Source organism: Leptosomus discolor, chromosome 7 (genome assembly GCF_034619465.1).
Source record: "Leptosomus discolor isolate bLepDis1 chromosome 7, bLepDis1.hap2, whole genome shotgun sequence".
Classification (NCBI taxonomy): Eukaryota; Metazoa; Chordata; class Aves; order Leptosomiformes; family Leptosomidae; genus Leptosomus; species Leptosomus discolor.
Genome location: NC_141397.1, coordinates 35,574,514 through 35,601,304, shown reverse-complemented (window position 1 = coordinate 35,601,304; position 26,791 = coordinate 35,574,514). Strand labels below are relative to the sequence as shown.

The window sequence follows — 26,791 nt, the reverse complement described above, 5'->3', positions numbered from 1 at the left end:
AAAAAGAGTGGAGCCACTCACATACCCTCAACTTTGGTTGTCTAGACCTCATGATAATAGCCACTCTGTTATCTGTGAACACGTCAGCTCTTTTGCTTTTAACCCGTGTCTGGATTAACAGTGGAAGAATTTGCTGCAACTGCTCATGAGACCTGAAATTGGTATACATAGAGATGTTGACTATTTTGCTTCATCTGGGAAGAAGTAGGCTATTTGGGAATGTGTATATGGGGAAAAAAAGTCAGTGCACCTTACGTGATTTAGTGTGTCTTGCATTGAGTTTTGTAGCTTGAAAACAGTAGCAATGCATCCAGATCTTTGGCTGTGTGATGCATTTTCAGTGCTCTGCGGTGTAGTGACAGTTCAACATAGTGGTAAGTGGCAGTGTGCGAGCTTGAAGGGATTGCTGTGTTCACCAGAAGGGGTATTATGTGGCTCTTAGGTAGTCCTAGAACAGTACCATCTAACATGGGTGTTGATCTTTGTAAAAAGGAAGTGCAAAAGACAGACAACCAGGAGAAGATGGAGTCTATCCGTAAAGTCAGGTTGCTGTATATAGCTCTTGGAGGCATATAGAGCAGCTCAGAGAAGAAAAAATCAAGCAAGTGTTGCCTGTAATGTTAACTCTGATTTTCTTACAGCACTAGTCTGAGTTGCCTGAGTAAGATGCCAGAGATCTGCCAAGAAAGATCTGTAATTCTCTGCTGAAGTATATTTCCAGGGAATATTCCCAGTGCTCTTGTGTGAGAATAAAGGGAATTTTTCTTTTTCTTAGGCAGTGAGTCAACTGTCATTATCAAGGAGGTTACAGCAGAGTTGTGTTTTGGTTAGCCACGGGGAAAAGAGGTGCTTGATTCCTCAAGGGTTTTTAACAGTAGAGGAAAGGGAGAGAGCAGGAATGATGTTTATGAGCTCCAGTGATGACAATTTTATTCCGCAGTGATTCCAATTATTAATTATGTGAGCGTGTAATATTAGTTCATCTCTGCTTTTCCACTGTGCTACCCAGACAGCCTGCAAACTCCTTTGGGGTTTCCATTAACTCTCTTTTTTTTCTTCCTAGTATAGACAGTGAGAGAAAAGTAATTGTTGAAATATCTGTTTGTATCTATTTTAACCTTAGGTGTTGCTAATGAGAACGCTAGCAAAACCTGTTTTTTAGTACTTGTAGTAAGTACTAGGTAGTCGCATGGCCAGGACAACTGGGGACAGTCTTTCCTCCATAGATGCAGTGTTTGCTGCTCATGGTGGTGGTGCAGCTTCCACATGGCCTCGGTTCTTCCTGCTACGGACGACTCTGCCTGGTGGTTTGCCGCTTTGGCTTGAAAGGAGAATTGGTGGTTGTAATCGAAGGTGGCGTATGAAGGTTTACATGCTGTGTCAGGCAGGAGGTCACGGAGGTAGATGTTGTCTTTGCTTTCAGCAATGGGAATGCTATCATGAGAGCTTGGTTAACATCTTTCACGTTTTTAGTATGGGTGTTTGGTTGGATAGACCAGTGAATCATTAGTGGCAGTCATGAAATGAGCTGCAGAAATGCAGCTTATTAAGAGCTTGGACTTGCAGGCCCACTGAGGAGTCATGGGGTGCAGCAGACAAATCTCAAGGGTTCCTATCTGTCCTGTTTTCTTTAGGGACAGCGTGGAGATCATGATGAGTCTGGGAGTTGAAAATGAGTTTGCTACTTTTTATAACTACTTTGTGATGTCAGCAGTGTTGAGAATCAGAGATACCTTTTTCACAAGCAGTTGTGGAGGCAAATGCCATCCCTTCCATACTAGTGGTTAAAAGCCGTTCTGGAGAGAAGACCAGAGTGGGTTATCCTGGTGTAGTCAGCTCTGTCTCTTGTCTCTGCTGCCTACAGGACTGATGTTTCCTTTTGTTCTTGCAGCTTGCACTGTTGCATGGACTGCATCTTCTTTTTATTGTTCTAAGGATTAGAAATGATACATCAGACCCCTTCTCCTCAGTAACCCAGTCTGTATAGAATGACTTGAGAGCTGGTGGGGCACCTCACCAACAGTTCCTGAGAGCAAACTCCACCTTTGTAGTACAGGTGTTGCCACCAAGTTTCTGACTTGGCTCTGCTGGCCGAGAGATGAGTCTGTCATGGAGAGCCGTAACTGTGAAGGTGAATATGTGAAATGAAACAGTTGTCATTTACTGGGGTTGACCTCAAGGTGCTTGTTACAGTGAGCATGCATGGTGGCTATTATGGAAGCTCAGCTGAGTGGCATAAAGTGATGAACCACAGTCTTTTGGCTGTATGTGTGAGGTCTGAGAGTGCCTGCTGTATGGGACTGTAGGAAGAAGCTTGCTTTTTCCTAGATCATCACTTAATCTGGGTTAGTTGTGCTTTTCCTGGATTTTTTTGTGGTTTTGTTTTTGACTATTCAAACAAGGTTGTTTCACAGTTTTTTTTTTTGTGTGTGTGTGTTGTATGCAGAACATGTTCTCCATAGGAAATGTTTTAACTTGGAGCCAAACCTCTGAAATTATGTGAGTCCACAGAATATCTGTTCTACTTGCTCTGCTCAGCCCACATCCCATAACAAAATCCAGAACAAGAGTAAGGTTTTGGGAACTGCTGAAGTTCTAGATTATTTGAAAAGCAGAATACTTAAATAAACTTAGAAGAATGCTGCAAAGGATGAAGGGGGAGAGAAAGCCCTCCATGTTTCCCTGCATACGTGACTTGAGGGAAGGCATTACTCTTTGACCTATTTCACTGGTTACAGCGTGTGAGCAGGGCACTGAGTTAGCGCTGAGCTAATGCTAGTGCTGCAGGGAGCTGGGAGAAGGTAATGCAGCCAGGAACAGCAGTGGACACTCAGATTGTGCACCTGGTCTGGTTGGTACCCCTCTGACTTTGCCCGGTTTTCACAGTATTTGAGGGAGCTCAGTCAACAGGTTTGGGCCATCTCCAAAGGCAGTGTCTTTTTTTTTCCTTATTTTATTCTTATTTTTTATTTCAGGTGGTGACACCCTGCTTTTTTCCAAGCAACTACGAACTGGTAAGTATTTTTGGCACTACTGTTACCCATCAGGTTTTATTAGGTTATAGGTTGGGTTATTGCTGTAGCTGACTATAATCTCTTGTTATTTCCGTACTGTGCCATCACCTTTCCCCAGTGAGGGCTTGGCGAATCAAGGGTCTGTTCCTGAAACTTGTAACTGTGTCATGCAGGAATCTGGTTGTTTTATTTTGCAAGGCTAAGGATTAACTGGGTGAAACGTTTCCTGCTGTTTAGGATTGCTCTTAAACTAGACTGGACGACCTGCCTGTGATGCAGCAGCCATGTGCAGTTGTCCGTATTACATGATCTACTTTTGTTTATGTGTTTTAAATAAAGAAAGCAAGCTGTTAAATGTTTCAACATACTGATGTCTCATGTCAGTTTGAAAGTACAAATAGCGGATGGTTTGGTTGGGGCCTGTTATTTTTTCGTTGATGGTGGAGGAGAGGAAGTTAACCCACGCTTGCTCAGGACAGGAAGACAATAAGCGTTTTCTGGCTTGTGTGACATAATTTGGTTATTTTAGCTCCAAGGGTAATGTTTCGATGGCTGGAGGGTGGGGTGTAACAGTTATTTATTGAACCAGCTCTGCCACCTGCTAGTGTCATTGGTAGGACTAACCAGCCAACAGCTGATGCCCAAGTGTCAGCCAAAAACTCAGTGTATTGTAGGTATGTGATGCAGCCACTGGCAATTAGGAATCCTGCAGCTCGCTTCTGCTGTGCTGTGTGGATTGGCCAAGTCACTTTGCATGTCACTATGTCTTGATTTCCCTGCTGGAAAAACACAGGTAATGATACTTACCTAATGTGAACCACAGAAGTAAAAAGGTGCTGTAGAAGTGTTGGTTCATGCTTTTCTTAATGATTGTCCTTTAAAAGAAAGGCTGGAAACCTAAAACAATGATTCATGTGTTATGAGGAATGTGAATATCAACTTGTGGGAGGTCTCTCCTAATTTTGACCCAGTAACTTTATGAATTAACTTACGTCAGAGTCTGAGGATCCTGTATGACATTACTGCTAAAATTATAAATAGGAAAGAAACTCTTACATCTGCAGCTCACAGTATTAGACGAATACTTACAACTGTGGCTGCTCTTTCTTTTGCGTTTTGCGCACAACCTTAATATTGATTCTGGCATTGAAAATTTGTCATTGTGATTCAGCAACAATTTTAAACATACAGCAACCTGTGGCATACGTTACCAGTCATTACCATTAATGATTCTGCTTGAACTTGGTTATGTGAACTGTGAACATGGGGCAGTGCTGATGATCTGGGCCCAAGTGTCTCGTCAGCTGCTGACAGTTGAACTGTATGGATGGCAAAAGTGGCGTAACCTGTTTTAGTTAACTAGCAGGGATGTAGCCAGAGGTATATTCAGTCCCTGAATAAAACATTTAATAGTTTTAGGGAGAAGAAAGGGTGGCATTCTATTTAAATTTCTAGCAGGGAAAGCTGTAGGTGGAATATTTTCACTACGTAGTGTGCAGTATGTTCTTATTACTGAGAGTGAGATTGAGCAATGTGTTTTGATTTTGATGTGAAATGTGGTGACTTTTTAGATTAGGAGTCTGCCTTATGTACAAATAAATTTTATCTGTTGAGTGAAGAGTTCTGTTGTTCTGAAGGAGGATAATCTGTGACCATTTTCAGTGTAAGCAATTTCTTCTACAACTATTTTGAGTGTAAAATACTGTGAAAATGAAGGATAAGCAGTTTGATCTTTAGATAATAGGGAGGGCAGTACTCTAATCAAAAACTGTTGTATCGCAATTTGCTGCTGACCATGGATTTAACCCCATTCATTCCAGCGAAGGAATTCCAACCTTTTAGTTCACACATAAATAAACGATGCATATGTCTATCTAAATTAGTGCTACATATATTTAGCTGGTGTAATAGTTGCCTGTATCGCGCTCTGAAATGTGGATTGTAGTAAGAACTGTAGTTAAAGCCTCAGTGGCATGTTTGTTGGAAAACTGTTGAAGCCTGATGAAACTCACAGATGCTCTTTTTCTTCAGAATGTGGTTTTATTGATTATTTTCAGCTTGGATGTCTGTTTCCAAAGAGGCCCTTTATTCCCATTTCTCACAAGCCATGTATCTTGAAGCTTTGTAATGACATCAGGACCCTCATATATCAACCCAATGCAGCTGTTAGGAGTTTCAGGTGCTAAAACATAAACCAGCTGCTGTTAAGTGTTCTAATACTACTTACTTCATGTTGTCATGCACATTCCACTGACCAGAGAAAGGGGGATGATGTTAGTCCAGCTCTGTTAATTCAAGTCAAATGTTTAGCAAAGACTGCCTATTCTGGTGCACTGCATTTTATTTCATGAAGAGGCAGTGGGTTATTTGCGGCAATGGACTTCATTGCAGACATGTATAGCATGACGTATAGATTTTAAAAAAGAAGTGCTGTGGTCACTTTTTTTTTTTAAGAGCTAATTTAGCCTATATAACAGTTCTCCTAAAATTTGATAAAAATCAAAGATGGCAAGTCTGTTTAAACATCCTTTACTGGAACTGCTGGCTCTTATTTTGAAAGAGTGACAATTACTCAGTTGATCTTATTTTTTAAAAATCAACTTTTTAAATTAAAAAATATTTGCTAACAAGTAATCACATTTTTCTTAAACAAGTCTTTTTCTCTAGTGCTACAAAAAGAAGAGAAGGTTTAGACCCTAACCTTAAAGTTCCAAATACTTTTCATTTCATCTGTTACTTTAAAAAGATAAAAATAAAAGGAAAGCCAGTGGAAGGATATGAGTTTTGAGGTAATTTTTAGATTCTAGGAAGTCTTCTAGGACAGTTCAAGATGCTTCAAGAGGGCAGCAAGTTTGTCTCCTTCACTGATATTTTTTTTTTTTTTCCATTCATCATGATAGTGTATCTTTGAAAAAAATAAAGGAAATGAAATCTTAATTCCTCAGAGGCCTCTCGCATATCCCGCCAAATGTCATGCGGTAATGAAATGTGGCATGAAGGCCCGACCCTCTTAGTGTACATGGGTTATTATCTTAAAGGATCACCATTGGTTGAATGGTCCTTATCACTGCATGATTTACCCATTTTAAGGCACAGTTAAGTAGTGATCTTTACCAGAGAAATTTCTGATTTAACCTTTGTAACCTTCCTGCTTTTTTTTCCTCCTTTTTTTTTTCCCCGCTTTCCTTTTTCTTTTCTTTTTTTTTTCTTTTTTTTTTCCAGCTGGTTACCAAGGAGTTCTGTATACCTGTAGTGCTGCCTTTTAAACATCACATTTCATACCAGCTCTTATAATGTAAAAAGATTAAGTGGACACTTATCCAGCTATTTCTGTTTTATTGTAACATCACTTCAAACTGAAGGTTGTTTAGCTCTTTTGCTGAGTCTCAGGTGGAAGTTTAATCATGTTGATAGAAACTGGGGAGGGGTGACAGTGTTTCTGCTTTTTTTGTTTTGCTTAACTCTGTTTTCCTTAAGCATGTAAGCCTTTTTTCTGCTGTGAAGAGGAAAATCAAAGACTTTCACATTCAAAGCCCTCCCAACAAACCAAAAACCCGATTTTGAACAGTGAGTCAGATTGTGCTCTGGCCTTTCTAAAAAGGAGGAGGGAAGCAGAATAAAACTAAATGTGGGAGAAAAGATGGGGTTTTTTGTGTAGGTGAGTTTATTGTGTGTGGTGGGTTTTTTTGTATTTTTTTTTTTTAAGGAGTGGGAGAATACCTTGAAAAAATTGCTGAAGAAGCAGCTGATGGAGTCACAAAGGCCTCATCCTAATTGCATTTCTCATTTTCACTTGAAATCTATGGTAGTTAACACATACCTTCATGTATCCAACCTAGTGCCAGCATTTTCTCAAAAGAAACTAAAAGTGAATTTTTGTGAAAATGTATTTGATACAAAGAAAAACAAAATGAAAACCCAAGTATACATGGGGAAAGAGAGGAAGATAACAGAAAACCTTATGAAAACTCAGTACTCTTAACAATGTTTGAAAGAAAATTAGTCCTTTTTAGCAAAAAAAACCCGTTCCTTTTTTTTTCCAACGTACCTGGTGAATGCAGCCTTTGGCTGCATTTGGCTGAAAGCAGATGCTTTGGCTGAGATGGATCAGTAGATATCACAAGATGCATTTTTATCCTTACCGCATTCATTTACTTCTTAAAATGGTCTTCCCAGAAAAAAAAAGTGAGGCAGTCTGTTGTTCCCATGGAGCACAGTCCATCTGTTTCTAATGTGAGCCTGCAAGGGATTTTTTGAGAAATCTGAGGCTGAATTACTGTTTGTGCTGTTGGGAAGGCCTGAGCATGTAGATGAAGGATTGCGTTCTCCGGTTTCATTTCAAGTGGGGCCTCAGTGCTAGAAGACATAGGATTGTTAACTGAGGTTAATCAGGTATGACCTGCAAATACCCTGGAGTATGGTGACAGTGACTAAGCTGAACTAGGAACTGACATACACAGTGATTTCTCTCTGCCAGCTACGATTTTGGTTTCCAGCTTAAATCGGTAAAAGCTTTCCTGGAAAATTGCTTCAAGTGGGTTTGATTTGTGGTAAATTTCTGTGACTTATGGCTAATTTGTTTCTGGGTTTTCCTTTTTCTTTCTTCTTTCAAGCAGTAGCATGGAAATCTTATGGAAAACTAGAAAAATACCCAACTCTGTCCTTTACAGGGACTTAACTTTTTGCTACATTTGCTACATCCAATCTTTAGCTCACAGGGCCTGTGAGATGCATACAAAGCAAGTGTTATATGCACATAGCAAGCATGATTTGGTGAAGGTAAAGGGCACAGAAAGTCTACCAGACCTCCCCATTGCTGTGCTCTTTCCTGCCTCCTTTCCTGAGCCTCACCAGAGCAGTTCTGCCCAGGAGTGCTGTGAGCTGGAGCTGCCTGTCCCACAAACGTGCCTGCACATCACGGGAAGGGAAACGCAATGGGGCTGTGCTGTTCGCTAGTTTGTTTGCAAAGGGTGGGAATATCCAGTGGAGGTTTGTATTTGGCTGTTCAGTTCCTGCTTTGTCACCAGCCAGAACCATAGTGCCCACGTCCCCATGTGAAGAAATCTGTGCGCTTTGGAGAAACCTTTATGGAGGTTCCACTTCTGGTTCATACAGCTTTCCTGAACCGATGAGGAAGCAGAGGTGCCTTGAAGCTATTTATTCTTTAAAGCTAGCTCTTTCTTGCTGTTCAGTTTCCGTTTATTAAATTTTGAGCTATGCTTTTCTCTTCCTTTCCTTTTTCCCAGCTTCATCAAACAATAATATTTCTACTTTTTTCGATTTCTTGATTTGTTAGTGCCCTGTTCCCCCAGTGCCATAGATAGCAGAAGCATGGAGTGATGAGACACCTTCTTGACAAAACCTGTGAGCTGCTGCCTGAATTGAAACACTTGATATGATTATTTTGCAAACTTTTTTGGATTTGCAGATCCCAGAAGGGGATTGATGCGGACCTCCATATAATGCATTTCTATGGAGTTTGTCTTTTGGTTTTGTGTTCCAAGTGCTTACCAGAGTGAGGCCATGGACCCCGTGGGACTGCAGAGTAGATGTTCAAAAATGCTATTTTAGGGTGCAGTCAGTGCCCTGTTCATAAATGCCTCTGACTTAGCCATAAAAGGGAACAGAGGATCAAACTGTGTGAATATGGACACCCCACTCGCCCAAATTAAACAAATGTAGTAATTCTAAGTTGAGCTGTGCAGTGTGTACTAAATTCAAAAGCCAATCATTATATTTGCCAGGAGGGAGGGCTTGTGTTGTTTCTAGGAATATTAGAGAATTACGACTTAGTAAAGGTTGAAATATGAAGTTTTATTATAATACACTGTGTTGTTCGGTCCCTGGTGTTCGTCCAAACTGAGATGAAAATCAGGCTTTCTTTTAACAAAAACAATCTGCAGAAATAGGGGATAAATGGAAGGGAAAGTTTTGGTAGTTTCCAGAGCCAGGTTTGCCTGCTTGCTTGTTTATTTTCTCCAAGTTGACTCCTAACCTTTCCACTGAGTATGGCAGAAGTGTCTGCTTTTCAGAAGTGGGACACTATTTGTTATAGCAGATAAATCCAGCAGCATGATGTTGACAACTCACGCTGGAATAGGGCTATACACACTCCAGAGTATTTTTTTTTTTTCTGCTTTTCTACATAATTCTCTGTTCTTTCGTAGCTTATCCCAAGAGTGATGGATTTTGTGTCTTGCAAAGGTGCTTTTAGTTTTTGAAAATGCTTTCGCGACAGTGGGACATATAAAAGGAAAGAACAGTACCGATCCCATCTCTATAAAGTGTCTGCCAGCCAAGCAAACAAAAATAAATTACTGTAGCACTAAGTATTACAATGTCGTTGAGGCCTGCCACCTGTCTTTTGAAAGGAAGAGACAAATCCTTTAGTGTCAGTTTAAAAATCAGCTTTTCTTATAGTCAGTATTCATTGTACTAAGCCCAGGTATCCATATGAACCCTCTCTTCAGACAGAACTGTGAAGCAAATGTGATTCCTTAGGTTAAATTGTGATGTTTTGTCTGACTGTCATATAATGTGGATCATGTTTGCTCATCGCTTAACTAATCTTCAGTCCCTAGCATGCCATTCCATTTTAGTTCATTGTCATGTCAGAAATCACTCTGGTATAATTTGCTTTAGGTTGGCTTTTTTCACATTGGCTCAAAAATTTAATACTTGCATATAAGTTACAAAGTGCATGTGGCAGAAGTACTGTGTGTGAACTTGCTATTGATTCTTGTCACTTAATGTCATTAAATGCTGCAGTGAGAGAGGTCGAAGCTCAAGTCTATTTCCTGGAGAAATGTCACAGCACTATCTGGGAGAGGAAGGGAGGGAAGACAGAGTTCATTCATGTTTGGGTGTCTTTAAAGTGGAGTCCAAATGAGAAGCTTTGAGGGCAAGGTAGCCCTACTGATGAGCGAAACATCAACAAAGGTGAAGAAACAGTATGTCTTGAATGAACAAAGAGGATAGAGTATTCATTTAAGGGCTGATGTGTGTTCCTTATTTGCAATTACTAAAATGAATATAACTTTTTTTTTTTTTTAAGTAGCAGTGTCATTTTATCTTTTGCTTTAATAGCTTTATTTTTCCTTTGGAGAGGCTTTTTAGTGAGACGTTGGTAGGAATCTGTGATGGTTTTCATCTGTCATGGCAGAAGGGGGAGACGGGACTTTTTTTTGGAATTATTTTTCCTCGTTCCATAGCGAAGTGTTTTTTATTTCTAACCGTGTGAATCTGATTTTCTTTGAATTGGCTTTGTGGGAGGGGACAGACAAGAATGTTTTGCTCTGTTTGGTATTCTTGAAATGCTGTGATTGGTGAGGTGCACGGGTAATGCATGTTAGCTGTAATATACTGCATCACAGTGTTCGGTACCTTATATTGGGTCGAAGTATAATGGCTGCACATGGGGCCAATGAGATGAGAGGCCTCTAATCTCCTGTTGCCTCTGGTTTCTAGGTTTACACTGGAAAGTCATTCTCTTGATAGAGGTCACAATTTCCCTATGGAGAATAGTAGCATTCTGTGGAATACAATTATAACTAAGCTTCTAGTGATACAGGTGTTTGTCCTGTATATAAACTTTAATCTGCTGAGAACTTTGAAGTTTCAATCAATTTAGGGTTTCTGGGTTGAATTAATAGCATTGGTCAGTCTACATGTTAGTTCTTCTGACTGACAGGTTTGGATGTTTAGCTCTGCGGAGATTTATAGCTGAGAAGTGAAGTGAAGTTTTTAAACAAACAAATAAAACAACCTCAAAGTTTATTCTCAAGGGTTAAATGTGAGCCAGTCTCCCATAATAAGGGTTGTGGTTAGTGCAGGATCCATGCCCTGGTAAATTGTGTGTGGACTCATTGAATTAAGCAAGGTGTTGCTACTATAGTTTACACTCTGAAAACACTACCTTTTCTTCCAGTTGAGATTTGCAACTAGAGTGTATCTGAATTTCCGTGACCTACCAAAAAAAGAAGAGTTGACAGTTGTAAAGCTGCATCTCTAGTTGAAAGCATCTTTCCCACATCAGGCTTTGGAGTCACATTTTGAGTTGGACCACTGCAGATGTCTGCGTGGTGGTGTTGTGTAGCTGCAAGTTTGGCCCATAAACTGTCTTGGGCAGAGGCTGGTATTCTTAGTTTGGGCAAACATTGTGTTCCTGTGTGTGTTTTGCGCTGCTTTATTTGGTGGTGGTGTGTGGTTTTGTTTTTTTGTTTTTTTTTTAAATGCTTTCCAAGCTGTAAGTTACTGCGCAGTCTTGAAGTTGCAGGAGAATCCATCTCTGGTCAGCACAGCGATTCAACAGGAAGAACTAGTTTTTCATTTTATTGTGTGTGCCATTGTAAGGTGACCTGGTTGTTCACCCAGGATCAGAAAGTAGTTTCCTGATCAGAAAGTAGTTTCTCCCTCCCTTGGGTGTTCTTTCCAAATAAGTAGGGTTCAGTTCCAGTTACTCTCTTCCCTGTTGCATAGTCATATGTGGTGGTGGAGTCACCATCCCTGGAGGTGTTCAGAGGATGTAGAGATGTGGTGCTTAGGAACGTGGTTTAGTGGTGGGCTTGGTAGTGTTAGGTTAATGGTTGGACCTGATGATCTTAAAGGTCTTTTCCAACCAAAATGATTCTATGATTCTATGGTAGTGTGCCAGTGAAAGTTATGAAGAGGAAAACCGTATTTTAACATGTTCCTTACCTGCCTCATTTAGTTCATGCTTTAAATGTACAAGATAAATACGAAGTTTGATTTGCATAAGGTTTGCACTTTTCATCCTAATTCTTGCGAAGTGTTGCAGTGCTGTTTTAACGGCTGTTATGTTTTGTTCCAGAGGTGTCTGTATTTCAATGGCACATGTGTTTCAGTGATTCATGTTCTGTGTAAAATTTGCATGCAAGATTTTCCAGATTGTGAAATGATTTTGCATTCTGCAGGGTGAATATGCAGACGGGATGTTAGCTGTAGTGATAACACTGTGGCTACAGCAGCAACATTGCTTGTGACAATTTAGCTTTAATGTCTTCAGAGCAAAACCTTGTTGATTTTTGCACAGAATTTGAAATTGTCATTTGAAGCAATCTTTTGATGCAGTTGAACACTAGATATTGCTCTCTGCACGATGACTCTTTGCAGACTTGTGGAGTGGGGAGCACTGAAGTTTGGTGCAGTCTTACCTAACTCACAGCACTGGCTTAGTTCTAGAGTTACTCAAGTTTCCTCATTTTGAGTGTTTTTCAAGGTGAAATACTTCAATTATTCTTCCATTATAATTCCAAATGGTAAAATCGTTAATCTAGGGTATCTTCTCATGTGAAATGCTAAATCTTGACTTTATTGAAGTCTTAAGCAAACATTTTGAGGGTTTTTTACTCAGTTTTATCACTGTACTTCTCCCATTACATGACCTTGATTTCGTGCTGATTGTAGTAATCAATAAGAAAGCATGTACTGCTGGAAGGTTGTGCTTCTAACGATTCATGTTAGATTTTCGTAGTAATGCATTGGCTCCTTTCTTTTATTTTAAACCTCCACAGATACAACTTAGCATGTTTTAAAGCCTTGAAAAAAGATTTTAACAGAGCACTTGAAGAAAATCCAAGGCAGTTCACTTTGTCAATACCCATGCAAGTGTCAGTTTTCATGAAAAAGCATAAAATGAGAGCTTGGGAAGAAAAGCAAAAGGGAATACATGGTTATCAGCATACTTCTCTGTGTATATTGTGACTTGGAGTAAGCACCCTCAGTAGCTGAGTGCTGGCTTACAAGACCTGAATATGCAGGATGATAATGTAAAGTCAATTTGTTTTCTGTATCTGTTTGAAGGATAGTTTGGTTATTAATACTGTGAAATGTATGTATATTTCTGAATGATTTATTTGTTGTGTGTATACATTAGGAGGGGATTTCTTAGAATATAGTTAAACTATCTGGAAAATTAAAGCCAGTTTTGTTAACTTTTCTCCTTTTGCAGGCTAATAACTCTGAGGTCATTAAAAATCATGTAACCAGAACTGTAAGTAATTCCATTTTATTGATTTCTTTTTCCTTTACTTGGCCTGATTTATTTTCCTGTTTGTGTCTGCTTATTTTTGTTACATCTTCACAAAGCGTTTGTTGTTAGCCATTTTCAAAGCACACCCTTTGGTTTCTGTACTGTGTGAAATTAGCCTTTGATTAGGATAATCAGGGTTGTTTTTTTTCCCCCCTCTGAGTTTATCCAGGAACAATGAAATGAACTCCATGTTCCTTATTTCTAAATCAAGCAGTGGAGAAGTAAAGAGGAATATTAAAATCTTCATGGACTAGTTGTATTTGGAGGAGTACAGAAATTCAAGAGATAATTTTTTTTCAGCAGGAGGAATATTAGTTCTTGTAGTGTGGTCAATGTTCAGTTTACTGTGCCATGTTATTTGCAAAATTAAATGCCCTTTCCCAACCCTTATTGCTGCTGTAGTACTGCTGGTACAAGTATTATTAAATATGTTTATTGAAGTGGATAGAACCCAGTCTTCTAAGTTGTGTAGAAATTTCTGCAAATGGGAAGTATTGCACATTTCAATAGTGATAGCACTTATGAATATACTTTCAGCACAAATTCTGTGAAATACATAAGACACACAAAGAAGAAAAGACTTTTTAAAGTCCTTTGCATTTGCCTGTTATCAGAGATACCAAGTTTCTCTGATTTCTAAGTAATTCATGGGAAATGTTGATAGTTAACTACCTGTTAGTAGGCGAGTGTGATGCAGGTATTTGATTCAGTGCTGTAAAGATGAAGTTAAATTTTAAAAAGGGGCAGAGAGAGGGACTTGCAAGATACATACGGTCTTCACTGATTCATTGTACAATTCAAGAGCAGCTCTCTGCTGCAATAAACCAGCATCTATTTCACAGCGTTAGTCTTGTGTGCTCTGCATTTGCTTTGCGGTGTCGTTCATGGTTCAGTGCTGCAGGCTTCTGCTGATGCCACTGTGTGCAGGGTGTGAAGAGTTCTGATCCTTGACTACCCATAGAGGCAGGAGGCCTTCACAGAGCTTGCGTTTGTATTAGCAGTACAGTTTATTTCCTTGGGGGGGCAATAAATGTTTTGTACAACTGAGGTCGTTCCTGTGGTTGGATCCATGATATTATCCACACTGTTGCTGTGAAATTATAATTATTTCGAAGTTGCTAGAATATATTTGATATTGCAACCAGCTGAAATGGCTGGTAATGAGCTTGTTTCTTCCTTCACTTTTCTCTTCCTTAAGAAGACAAATCAACTAAAATTTAAAAAATCAGAATAAAGCAAACTTCTTCATTATCTGCATGTGAATAATTGGTTTTGACAGCTGCTTCTAGTGTGGCAAATGTGAAGCAAAATAATGAGATACATTGTGAGACAAATAATTGCAGATATTTTCTATTGTTAGTTGGAAGTTTTGGCTTCATAGTGTTACATCTGAATACTTCAGAGGGTTTTCTGTTTCTACTGGTGGCTTATTAACAAGCCGAAGTCACATGGTTTCGGGCTTTTTTTTCTGTACACATAGTAGCTCATGGACAGCCACTTTGAAAGCAGCCTTAATGGCAAGCAGTACTTCATCAGCTGTGCCTTTTGTCCTGTTATATTTTGCATCACCATTAGCAAGTTCCCTGAAATTTTTGGTAGTTACTTTCCATGGACCAGTATACCCCAGGAGCAGACGGTTACATGGATGAGGGGCAGGGGGCCGTTGGGAAACAGAAGAAAGTTCCCAACTGAAACACCGTGGTAGGAACACCTATTCCTGTTTGGAAAGGAGAAGGAGGTGTAAAGCTGTGAGGCTGGGGGATTCATAAGCAAGTGCTGCCTGCAGACGGTGGGGCTAGATGCTGCCATTGCCTGGATGAGGTTTTTGCAGCTCTGGCTCTGTGACCCATGACTGCAGCACACATCCAGACTGCGTAGTGCTAATGGGAGGTGCATTCCTTGGCTTCCTGCCTTCTCTTCCTTCTAAATTTGTGCCACACTTGTTCTCCTTTTGGTTTATTAACTAAATTGGAAGCGACTGCTTTAACCTGCCTGACCCTTTTTTGGCTCTGGGATTTCTTCTCCCTTCCTTTCTCTCCTTTGCGTCTTGTTCCATGGCATCTGGTCCAGGAAAGAAAAGCTCTCATGGTTTTTCCTGGCAGTGTGACTGCTAATGCAATATTTCTAGTGTCAGCCCTTACTGCTTTATAGGAAAGCTGTGTAAACATCAACAAAGAGAGCTTGGCTTGAATTCTAGGTCAGAACCAAATTTTGTTAGCTTAACTCTAATGTTTGGGATAGCTCTGGGCCATGGATAATGCTTTCTTACTCAGGAAGTCAGTAGTGCATTTTCTTACATTTAGAGGGCTTCCTCATGCTGCTGTGGATTGGAATCTTATTTTATTCTTAATAACATATTAAAAACAAATAAATGAGGCTTCTTGTTTCAACTAAAGGTTGGCAGAAGTGATTGTGTCACTTTCCATCCAAGAATTGCGTGCGCATAATATTCTGTTAGTTAATAGGGTGCTAAATTTATGATGAAAGTTTGCTTCAGTTTTGATCTCTTGCATCTTAACTAGGTCAGAAACTCGGGAGATCTACTTCTGAAGTCTTTCCCTCTGCCACCACATCTTTTTCTTTCCACTGTGGACATCACTGTATCTTTTTACAGAGTTAGGAAGCAAAGCATATACAGGAATTTTGCGTTAGGTGCTACTAGGTCACGCTGTACGGGACTTCTGCAGAGCCTCATAATGTAGTAGGTGGGAGTTAATGCCGAAACCTTTATGCTGTGCTGTGTCTGTTGTGCTCAATTACATTGCCTGTGGATAGTGTTCATTCAGGAAGCTGTTTCAAAGCTCTGGAGTATTATGAAACTATGCTACACCTGGAGCTGGAGCACTGTATTATTTTAGTCAGTCGATGTAAACTCCTTACCTAAAGCTTTACTGGGTCATGCTTAAATAGGGACATAGTGAGTTTCTCCATAGGTTTGCAGTGGAATGCAGTCGTTCGCATGTTGACACGACTCTTAACTCACCCAGGCAGGCATGTTCCTGATCTGTGTGTGCAAGAGGCAGCGTTAGGCATCACGGAGTAGGGCTGGGTGTTAGCCTCACGAAGCTCCCTGTGAACTATTGGTCTTGAGACATTGTAGAACTAAGGCTTCAGAAATATTACGGTTTTCCAAATCTGAATATGTGTATCTGTAAAATTGTATATGACATAAAACAGATGTGCCTCATTCTCACTTGAATATGGACTTTACATGCATTCGGTATTCTCTCCTGAAAAGCCCTTAGTAGCAAAAATTTGCTATGTGCCTTCTTTCTGTTATCAATTTCATTTTTTTAAGAGAAAAGGATGGATTGAAGACCCAGCTGTACCAGGAACTTTCAGGCTGTGAGCAGGGCTGCTTTTCTGAATTTAAGTGAATTGGAAGGTGATCTTCCTGCCCCAGTTAGTTACTTGCTGTCCTGGCAGACTGGTAGATGAAACTCCATCTCCACGTGCCCCACAAATGTGATAAAAGATGAGCTGGATTACGAAGTCCTACAGTTGATGTGTTTATGGGACCCTGGCCTGTCTTGGCTGAAGTGTTGTAGGGAAGAATTGTGGGAGCAGCTTTGCCAGCAGCTAAGAGTCGGGGTAGTTTTTGGCAGGAAGACAGCGAGCTGGGATTTATAACTTATGCAGACACTGCTACTTGCAAGGGGCACATCTGTCTGGACTCTTGCTGTCACACCACGCAGGGGAACAGAGACTTATTTTTTTATGGAACACCGTATACAGAACAAAAAGAAAATGTACAGCTGAACAAATAGCTGTTTGCAGTAGAGATAATGATAAATCTCTTCTGCAGAGAGTCAACTACAAAAAAGATTTTTTGATTTTTTTAATATTTACTGCAGGAGCAGAGAGATATTTGTATTCACAAGGCATAAATCTTTGCTTTCCACATAAGGCATCGCTCTAAAGCCAGAGGCCAAAAGATTATGCAAATTGTGGTTCTCATCCAAGACATCCAAACATGTGTTTCACTGTAGCTTCTAAAAGAAACTACTGTGTCAGTGGGAATTACCACGGTGGAGCAGTCCAACGATCAGTGTAGTTCGTTGTCCTGTCTTTTCTGCAGTAGCCCCGAGTGTATAGCAGTGTTACATTATGTCTTAAAATAGGTTAGAGAATTCCTTCTGCTTCCTATCCATGGCTTGGTGAATGAAAATACCATCACAAATTTTTAAAATGCATTTAGGTCTCCTGATGATAGTCTCTCTATTCATATTCTTATCTGTTGCTGTTTGAATGGTGAACAATTATGTGGAAAAAAGTTTCATAAGCTAATTAGAAGCTTTGTAAAATGCATGTAATTTTATGACAGATTAGCTAGTTGTTTACTGATGCTTATATCAACATTAAAAATAGGCACAAATAAAATATTTATATCCCAAATAGATCCATGTCATTCCTTCAAAATATGTCCCGATACCTTTAAGTCACAGATTACTCATTGATTTACATTTCAGGTAGTTGTAGTTTCTACTTATTGATCCTTACGCTTGTTAATGCTCCCATTCAAGAAGGAGCACTGGAGAGAAACAGATGAGCACATCAGATCCTGGAACCATGAGTTTTCAGTAGTGCTGTTACTCGGAGGAGCCTGTAGTTGAAGTTCAGCTGTCTCGGCTGTTTAAAACTACCCAGTCCTTGAAACTTGTGGTTCATATATTCTGCTGAGATCGCTTTAAAGCAGATATTGTGTTACTATATTATAGTTCAATGCCAGGAACAGGACCTTGGGAAAGGCTACTGGATGTTTTTTCATTTGGCTTCCTTAGTCTGCCTTTGATTCTAATCTCAAAAGGGGTAAGTCATTATCCCACCTTATATTTCTAAGCCTACGTGTGGCCCACATGTCTAGTTTTACTTTGGTATTGGAAACTAGCAGTTTACATACCAGGTTTTTTTTTTTGTTTCTTTGTTTGTTTTTTTCCCCACAGAGCTGTCATATAAAAGACAATGAATCTGTGTACTGACAAAATGCAAAAGAATTTATCTGGGGCAAAACTCATCTCCCTTTACCCTTTGTCCCTTCCCTGATCTTTCTGGTCCGTGAAGCTCTTCTACGGAATGTAAGCCTACTAGCTGTAACCCAGGTTCCCTTATTCAGTTCTTGAAAAGGTTGAGGATGATCATCTCACTGAGACACCTGATTTTTCTTACAGATATGATTTATTATTTTTACTTTATTGTCCCCATTTCTTTCCTTGAGAGGCAGCCTTTCGTCATAGGCGAGGGGATGCAGGCTTAGCAGAGAGGTTATTCCTTATTCCTTCTGTTTCTGGACTAGTGCAGAAGGTGTCTCAGTGCCACCCTGTGTGAGATGGCCTGTACTACATACATCTGTGTCACGTTTTTCCTCTGGAACTGTGGAGAGAGTCTGGAAGAGAGATTGTAAAGGTACGAGATGCAGCCTGGGACAGCACAACCTTGCTATTGAGCCAGACCAGGTAATCCATAAGCAGGTTCACCCTGGTGTCCGAGGAAGGTGAATAAACAGGACTGATCTCAAAAGCCTGTCTTGTCCAAGCTGTGCTTTAATTGCTGTCTTGCCCACTTCCTACGCTTCCATTGACTGCAGGCTGTGCTGGGGAACTCTACCTTCTAGTGACTGTTGTGAGCTGGTGAAGATGATGTAGAATTAAATAAGGGCCTGTTTCTCAGCTTCTATATCACACCAGGGCTGTACTGGACTCTGGGATGGTCTTGTCTGAGGACTGTGTTTTTGAGCAAGGTGGGATAGCAAGCTCTGCAGTGTGCCCAGGACTAGATTCAGGAGCGAAAGGTGGTAAAAGATCAGTAAGGAGGATGTCAAAGGGAAGTGTTGCATGGCTTTAGTTTTCACTGGCAAAGGGTAATGATGCAGTACTGTAGATGCAATGAATTTGCTTGTTAGTGTCGTTCTGTGACTGGAGAGAAGACAGTTGTGTTTTGAGAAGCCATTGCTTCCCCCTGCTGGCATCCATACACTAGCTGCAGCTAAATTTGTCCAAAAGGCTCTTTGCACTTCTTTACATAAGGGTAGTTTTTATGTGTTATTGTTTGGGATTGATCTGTTTGTTTGGGATATAAAAACTCCTTAAAACTGAATGAACAGATAAATGGGAGGTGATTTCTTTTTTTCAGAACTCTGCTTCTCAAATGACTGATTATACTGTCTGCATTCCAGGCAGTCCCAGGGAAGCAGGGGAACAAGAATTGTGGAGAGAAGCTCATAGAAAAGTAATCTCAGGAAAAGTAATCCTACTGGCAACAAATCAAGCACTGGTTCCACTGGATCTGTCCTAGTTACAACTCTATAAATTTTTAGCCAGGGGTGGTTAAACATCCCATTTTGAGCCATTATTTTTTGCTCCCCTTCGTCTTCCGTGCTGCTGTTGGCTGACAGGAGATGAAAGTCGTCTCAGTTTTGCAAGATTTTCTGTGTAATTGTCCACCCTGGGAGATGCCAGATGGCATTTGTTATCTTGGAAGATTAGGTAAATGTTTTGCTATTATCCCTCCAGTTCAGTAAGGCAGAAAATAGTGTTGTTTTTTTTTTTCCACTCAGATGGAGGTGATTTGCCTTTATGGATAGTGTGCCCTGTACCATTAAATCGTGTACTTGGTGAAACTCATATTCTGCTGATAGGTGTGTATGACTTGGTGCAGGATGAAGAATCCCTTCTTATCATTGAAATGACCCTGAAAATGCAGAAATGTTGGAAGAAAAAGAGGCAGTCACAAAAGTTGAAGATTGGTTTTAATTGACTATTACTGAATTCAGTCAGACGCATGGTAAGATACAGCTCACATTTACAGATTGCCTGTTGCGAGCAGTGCTGTAACACCTTCTTTGTGTGTTTGAGAACACGTTGTAGGGGGATGTGCATATATGGTATATGTTTCATCAAACATATAAAAAGCTTTTTCAGTAACAATTTTGCATCTGTAGTAAATCACATAGTCTGTTGGATTTCGCTAAATATTTTAGCTGTGAGGGGAAAAGTTAGTGGTGTAGCCATTGGTAATTAGTAAACAAACCAAATAGTAAAAAGAAAAACTGGGGAAAAAAGAATGCATCACTAGCTGGTAGGTAATTAAGCCATGGAAGAGAGGAGGAAGTGACTATGATCTAGAGGACATGCAGGAAAACAGAGCTTGACTGTCCATTTGTGAACAGGTCATTTCAACATAAATGTACAAGGTGGTCTTGGCTTTATGAAGACTTAAGTAAGATTTAGTAGCCTGGTGCACCATAGATAGGCAATGGGAAGTTTCATGGTATCTTTTGAAGATGGTAGGGTTCTGTTGATTTTGGGGGGCGTCCAGAATTTGTATAAAAGCGTACCCATAACGACAGATTGAAGAGTATTGCAGCTATTCAAGACCATGCAATGAAACGTGATACCCAGGTGAGATCTCAGAAGAAGAGTACTTTAAAACTGATATATTTATATTTTTATTTGTGCAACCAATCAGCTAGAGTTTTAAACTGTATTATAGGTCCTTAATTATTTTAATAAAATAAAATTTATTTTCGAACAGCACTGGTGATTTAAGTTTTAAGTTGTGCCAGCTGTTGAATTTTGGAAGCTGTCAAGATTATCCATTTCTGTGCACAGAGCAGGAAAGACTATATAATACTATGCATTTCAGCAGGTGACATGGCATGCATACAGTAAATATGGATCTTACTAACAGGGGTTTTTCTGCTAGTGGTTTGCATTATGTTATTTTTCATATGGTTATATGTTGCATGATACATATGGTTATATGCTAGTTTATATGCTCCAACAGTGTGGAGTAGAGAATTATTTTTATCACTTATTTTCTTACCAGAGGAAGCCACTAAGTGACTGATCATTCAGGTTACATGGAGGGTTAGTCATAAAATCTATTTAAAAATGGTGGAAGTACTCCTTAGGCAATGGGTACACCTGTGTGACCAAAGGAGACCAAAAAAGAGGAGGGAGAGGCATGTTCTGCTAATTGCTTTCTAGTTATACAACAAAACAAAACATACTAGAAGCTTTGTCTTGAAAGTCAGATACTAGTTATTTACTTGATTTGGCATCTGTAATGTGTTACCTACAGCCTTTAAAATCCTAAAAAAGTATTGAGTAAAAAGAAGCTGAAAATACCTGACATTTTTGAGCTGAAAATGAGCTGAAAAAGTTTCCTTATTTTCTGTTGTCTAAGATAGGACTAGTAGAACTGGGACGAAGAACTTAGGTGAGGTGCACCTTCTGCCATCACGTGTGCTTTAAAATTTGCCAGAACAGCTCATTTCCAGAAACTTTGGCAGGAAACATATGTGTCCTAGCTATCCCCAGATTTTGATACACAGCGTTACTGTATGGAAAGTTTTAAGGCCTTTTCCGTTCAATCACAATTTATTTGGTTTGGGAATATTTGTCATGTGTGTAGCCAAAACCAGTAGGGTTTATCAGCTTTCCAGCTCTTACCCTTCATCTAAATAGGATTTCCTGTGCATTTTTTCTGTATGGTAGGTATAAATTCAGGGCAGGAAGATGAATGAATACTCTTTCTCTTATGGAGTTAAATTGAACTTCTCATTTTCTGTATAAAAAGATATATATAAATGTAAAGTAAATATTTATTTTTATTTACTGTTAGTATAGTAATAGCTGTCTCTCTGTAAAAACCTGTCCTGGAAGGAAGGGCTATGCCCCCGCCCCAATGTCTCTGTTTTACTTCATTGTGTACAGAGAGCTTGGGTGACTATCACACTGGAGCTTAATTCCGAGACAGCTAAAATGAGGTGAGAAAAATTGTATTACTCAGGTTCATAGGGGAGAACAATTTGACACTTTTTAATGAAAAGTTACTGAAGAAATGGAAAAGACACACACTAAATTCTCATAAAGCAAAACCATTGCAGCTCAGGCTTCAATTCAAAGTCCCAGGACTCTGATACTGGAATAAAATGAGTCTATTTTTCAATATTGTCATAAGAGAATCACTTGAGAGGAACTTACTTTTGCAGGTTTATACGGAAATTCAAGCTCTGTCTTTCAGAAGTCTATTGAATGTTTTCTCTAATCTTAATGTAGTTACCAAGAAGACCACAAAAGACAACCAGTCCTTCTCTGGCAGTAGTGAATTGGAAGAGGTAGTAGTGAGTCTGTATGAAGAGCTGGACATAACCTGACCATAACCACAGTGTTTGTAGTCAAAACATAAGGCGATGGTACTCTCTTATCCTGTTGTTGGTGTAGTTTTCCACAGTATGGACACAATAAATGAGGAAAAAAGGCAGGAACATTGGCATCAGTGGCAGCAAGGAAGGTACCGTATTGACTGCTTTGCTTTCTTTGTTCCAGAGTTCCAGCAGTGCTTTGAAGAACTCCTCTTTCAGTTGTGACAAAGGAACACGGCAAGTATTTCTTTCGTATTTTGTGTAGTAGTGTCACATAATGCTGTGGTGGGTTCAGGTTTTGTTATTTGTGGTTGTGATTTCTGTGAGTTCAGTCTTCTGCAAGACATGTCCTCCTATGCAAGGACCATTTTTACGGTCCCTATCTGAGAAAACAACTGCGCATATTTGCTGAGCTTACTTTTAACTTAATGACTGTAATCTTCTGATTGTCCTATTAAGAAGGACAAGGTAAGGTGCCTGGTTGTGCCCTCAGCCTGGAAAAGAAGTAGTAAACAGTATCTGTAGACTAACCTGTGAAATTAATTGCATTACAGTGGTGTCTCTTGCAGTTTGGGGACTGGTTTTTGGGTTCAATTCAATGTTACTCGGAGCAGATTTCAAGGTTGTATCTATCCGCAATGTTTTACAGATCACTGGTGAATCTATCAGTTTGTAAAGCATTTGCAGAATTCTACAGAAAGAGATTTGTGCACACATAAGTACCTATATGTTTTCTATTTAACTCGCAGATCTGTTGCATTAGTGTTTGTCAAAGTTGCTTGTATTCATTTTGCTGCTTTTCTGTGTTATTGGTTGCAGAGCTTTTTTTCACTATTGTTTTGGTGTGAAGTACTCTGATGTTTGGCTAATTCCCATTTGTGTACTGAGGTGAATAATTTGAGCTCTGTAAGCATTTAATAAGTTGTAATTGTAATGAAAATATTGGAAGCATCAGGTGGTTGACTGTGTGAGTCCAAGTTGCAGTTTCTTCTCATTGATACAGTATGCTTGTTCTTGACTGCTTTGCTCTGAACTGCCACATCTAATTTCTTCGCAGAAGTGTGGACTTGGATCACATTATGGAGGAAGGCTATGAACTTGACCTCACTTACATCACAGAGCGGATCATCGCTGTATCCTTCCCTGCGAGCTGTTCTGAGGAAACTTATCTCCACAATCTGCAAGATGTAACCCGAATGCTCAAATCCAAACATGGGGATAATTACTTGGTATGTGTAGGATCAGTCTTTTGTGATACTTCTTCTGCCGTGCAGGAGGACCATTTGTTGGTCCACACACACCATTATAAACTAAAGGTCACTTATCCAAAGCCTCTTTGGTCTATCTTTACAGCTTTGCAAGCAAGAGTAACATTTTGAGTAGTGTTTTAAGTTGTTAGGCAAGGACAGATATTAAGAGCACTTCTCTGCTGGTGGCACTGCAGTCTCCATTGTGATAGCATATAGTCAGACGCTGTAGAATAATTGCACTGAGCATTTTAATTGTCCAAATCATGCTTTTAAGAGGTACACACACTGCAATGTGGAGTATGTTCTTTTTTTCTAGCAGCCAGCTACATCTGGGTCCTCAGCTGGGTATCTGATGATCTCTCACCATCATGTCTTGGCTGTCTCTACGACGTATTGTGAAACAGCAAATAAGAGTAGGGTGAATGTTTGTGTGTTCTGTCCAGCTCTTTCTCATTAACTTGATATAGATGCATTTCTTTTCCTGCTGTTTAGTTTTTTATAGGAAATTCATTTGTAAGCAAATCTATAATGAGCTCCGTGTGCAGAATTTTTTATTTTTTTTTTTTAAATGGTGACCCAAACTGTTAATCTTCTGTGCTGTTTCTGGCTAGTGCATCTAAACTCTATGGCATGTGTTGTCTCAGCTTGTTCTATGAAGATGAATTTAAATCAGGGCCAATATTTTATTTACTTTTTTCTTCTAATGTCTTTTTAGTTAGCATGTGTAAACTATTAGAATGAAATCCATGGCTTCTGGAGCATGAACTTGACTCATAGTGGAAAATAGTTTCTGGAGAGATTCCACCTAACAATTTAAATACATTATCTTTTGCTCACAAACTGAGGTGTCAAAAGAAAGTTTGATGCCTTCTGCTCCAAGTGTGTTTCCGCAAATTTGCGAGGGAACCTGGCAAACCATAGCCAGGCTGTAGATCCAGAGAACCCCTTTTTAAACTGTCTTTTGTTCCTCATGTTTCAAAGACCCCTTCAGTTTACTCGAGAGGTGTGTGTATAGCAGCAAACCCCGCCCCCCCCCCAACCCCAAAGACACCCCCCTGCGCCCCCCCGTGAAGTATGCATGTTGGCCATTCTGCTGAAGTGAACAATTTTATTTTCATTAGGTCAGGGTCTCAGCTAGCAGAACGTATACTACAAATAATTTGTAATTTCTTGTCTAGCTGTTCTCCCTCCAGATTTTTATACATGTTGAACTGTTGCCAGTAGAGTTGGTAGTGGAGACAGACATGGGCAATGATATGCCCAAAGAACTGGGCGACGGCATTGTTGCCTGTTTGAGTCTCTGTCATGAAGAGTATGAACAAAAAATCATAAGTATCTCCTTTGCTCTAACAGTAGAGGATTATACTTTGATGGTCTAAGACCAGAGATGGAAGCCTGTCTATAGTGTACAGTAAATTTTTCTCTGCTTTGTTGTCCTGAAAAAAAAAAAAACTTCAGGAGGCTATGGTTCGTAGAAGAAACATAACTTTTGTCTAACGGAAAAAAACTTCAAAACTGCATTTTTGTCTTATCTGTGTAGTACTTTCATTGATTATTCTGTTTGTATGTGTGTGGCCTTGGTCAGCAAGAGGGAAGTCGCATTGTGTTGAAAAATTCGAGATGATGCTCTGAAAGAATGCAGTGATGTGTCAAAATTCATGGAGAGTTGTAAAAGCCTGTTCTTTGAATGCTGATCGCCTTTAGAAATTGGCTGTTACAACAAGCAAGCTTTTACGTCAAAAATAGCAAAAGACAGTTTCAATCATAGACTAGAATCATAGAATTGTTTAGGTTGGAAAGGACCTTTAAGATCATCGAGTCAAGCTGCCAAGTCCCTAAGTGCCGCATCTACATGTCTTTTAAATACTTTGAGAGATGGTGACTCAACCACTTCCCTGGGCAGCCTGTGCCAATGCCTGACAGCCCTTTTGGTGACAAAATTTTTCCTAATATCCAATCTAAACCTCTGCTGGTGCAACTTGAGGCCATTCCCTCTTGTCCTTAAGTTGTTAGTGTTTTATATTAATCATGAATTAAGATTATTTCTGGATTAGACAGAGAAAAGAAAAAATGAGAGAAGTAAAATATTCTGTAATACATTTGTTAAAAAATAGTCTTTAAAGTGGCCAAGAAACAGTAGTGTATTGATATGTTTGCTTTCATGCAGTGTATTTTCATTGTCAGAGTCTTCCTGCAAAAAATGTTTATGTGAAGACCCAAAGCTTTCAGAGTAAGGAGTTTTAAAGGATAGAATGAAGCATCCTTTTATTCCCTAATAAAATTGTCTCTTCGTTGCAAATGAATGCATATGTTACTGCAAGTTTCAAAGGCTTGATTCCAAGTGAATGCTGCTTTACACTAATACTTCCAGAATACACACAGTGCAAACATCTGTCAGAAAGCAAAAAACAGTTAAAATGACACAATTGCTGTGTCAACTGAAAAACTCAGTTTGCAAAACTAAATTCACCATTACGTTACTGTTCTGATCAACTTCATCAGTAATGTATTTGTCATGCTATTTTGACTAAACCATTTGCCATACATTGCACGTGTAAGGAGAGGAGTAATGCTCAATTGTTCAGATACTCTGAGCTTTTAAGCAAAAATATCCATTATAAGCTTGTCTGATTTTTTAAAGCTGAATGTTTTGGTGTTTAAAACATAAATATGTATGGTTTTTTCAGTTTCTCTAACAGGTTTTATTGCAGTGCTTCTTATGGTTGTGAAAGCAGTTCTCTTGATGTTGATTTCGAGCAGTGATAAATGAGCAAGTTACTGTATTTCTGTCTGCTGCTCTGTTAGTGTGCTCCAGTTACATTTTGTATCCACAGTGACTGAAAGGTAATAAAGTTTTTTGAGGAGTAAACTATTCTAAATTAGCTCACTAGTTAGAGAGGTATCTACATAGGGTCATACAGCTGATGAACAGTAACTCATTTATCAAAGGCATTAGGAATCTGACAGTAAATGCTATTGTTTAAAATCGTGGTTAGTTCTTTTTTAAACGTGAAACAAACCCCCAACGTGCTGCTACAATTTATAAAAATATTTCAGTGGTTACACTGCAGTCTTAGCGTATACATGTTTGTACATAGATTAGACTCATATAACTGCTCTGCATTTTCTTCATCTTGTGTATGTAAGTGGTGTGGTAATGCTTATGTGTTGCTGTTGCTTTACTAGTTGGAACTAGTTGGTTAATTTTAGCTTATGTTGTGTTTCGGCCACCTTTCTCTTTGCCTGATCTTTACTCAACAGAAGGCTACCGCTGTGTTCGGCAAGCAAGTTTGGTCCCACCTGGTAGAAGAATTTTGCCTGCCTGCTCTCC

General features: G+C 39.5%; 1 protein-coding gene across 4 annotated transcripts in view; it reads left to right on the top strand.

The window, feature by feature from the left end:
• TNS3 (tensin 3) overlaps positions 1 to 26,791 on the top strand; it is a 233,099-nt gene that overhangs the window by 97,088 nt on the left and 109,220 nt on the right. For 3 of the 4 annotated variants that reach the window (XM_086467648.1, XM_086467650.1, XM_086467649.1), the window contains exon 1: positions 23,275 to 23,439. In XM_086467648.1, coding sequence (XP_086323774.1) covers positions 23,290 to 23,439 — 150 coding nt within the window. In that variant the 5' untranslated portion in view covers positions 23,275 to 23,289. Of the gene's footprint in view, positions 1 to 2,975; positions 3,015 to 12,984; positions 13,027 to 22,394; positions 22,448 to 23,267; positions 23,440 to 26,791 lie in introns of those variants that run through there. The other variant, XM_086467647.1, reaches the window with a different exon arrangement.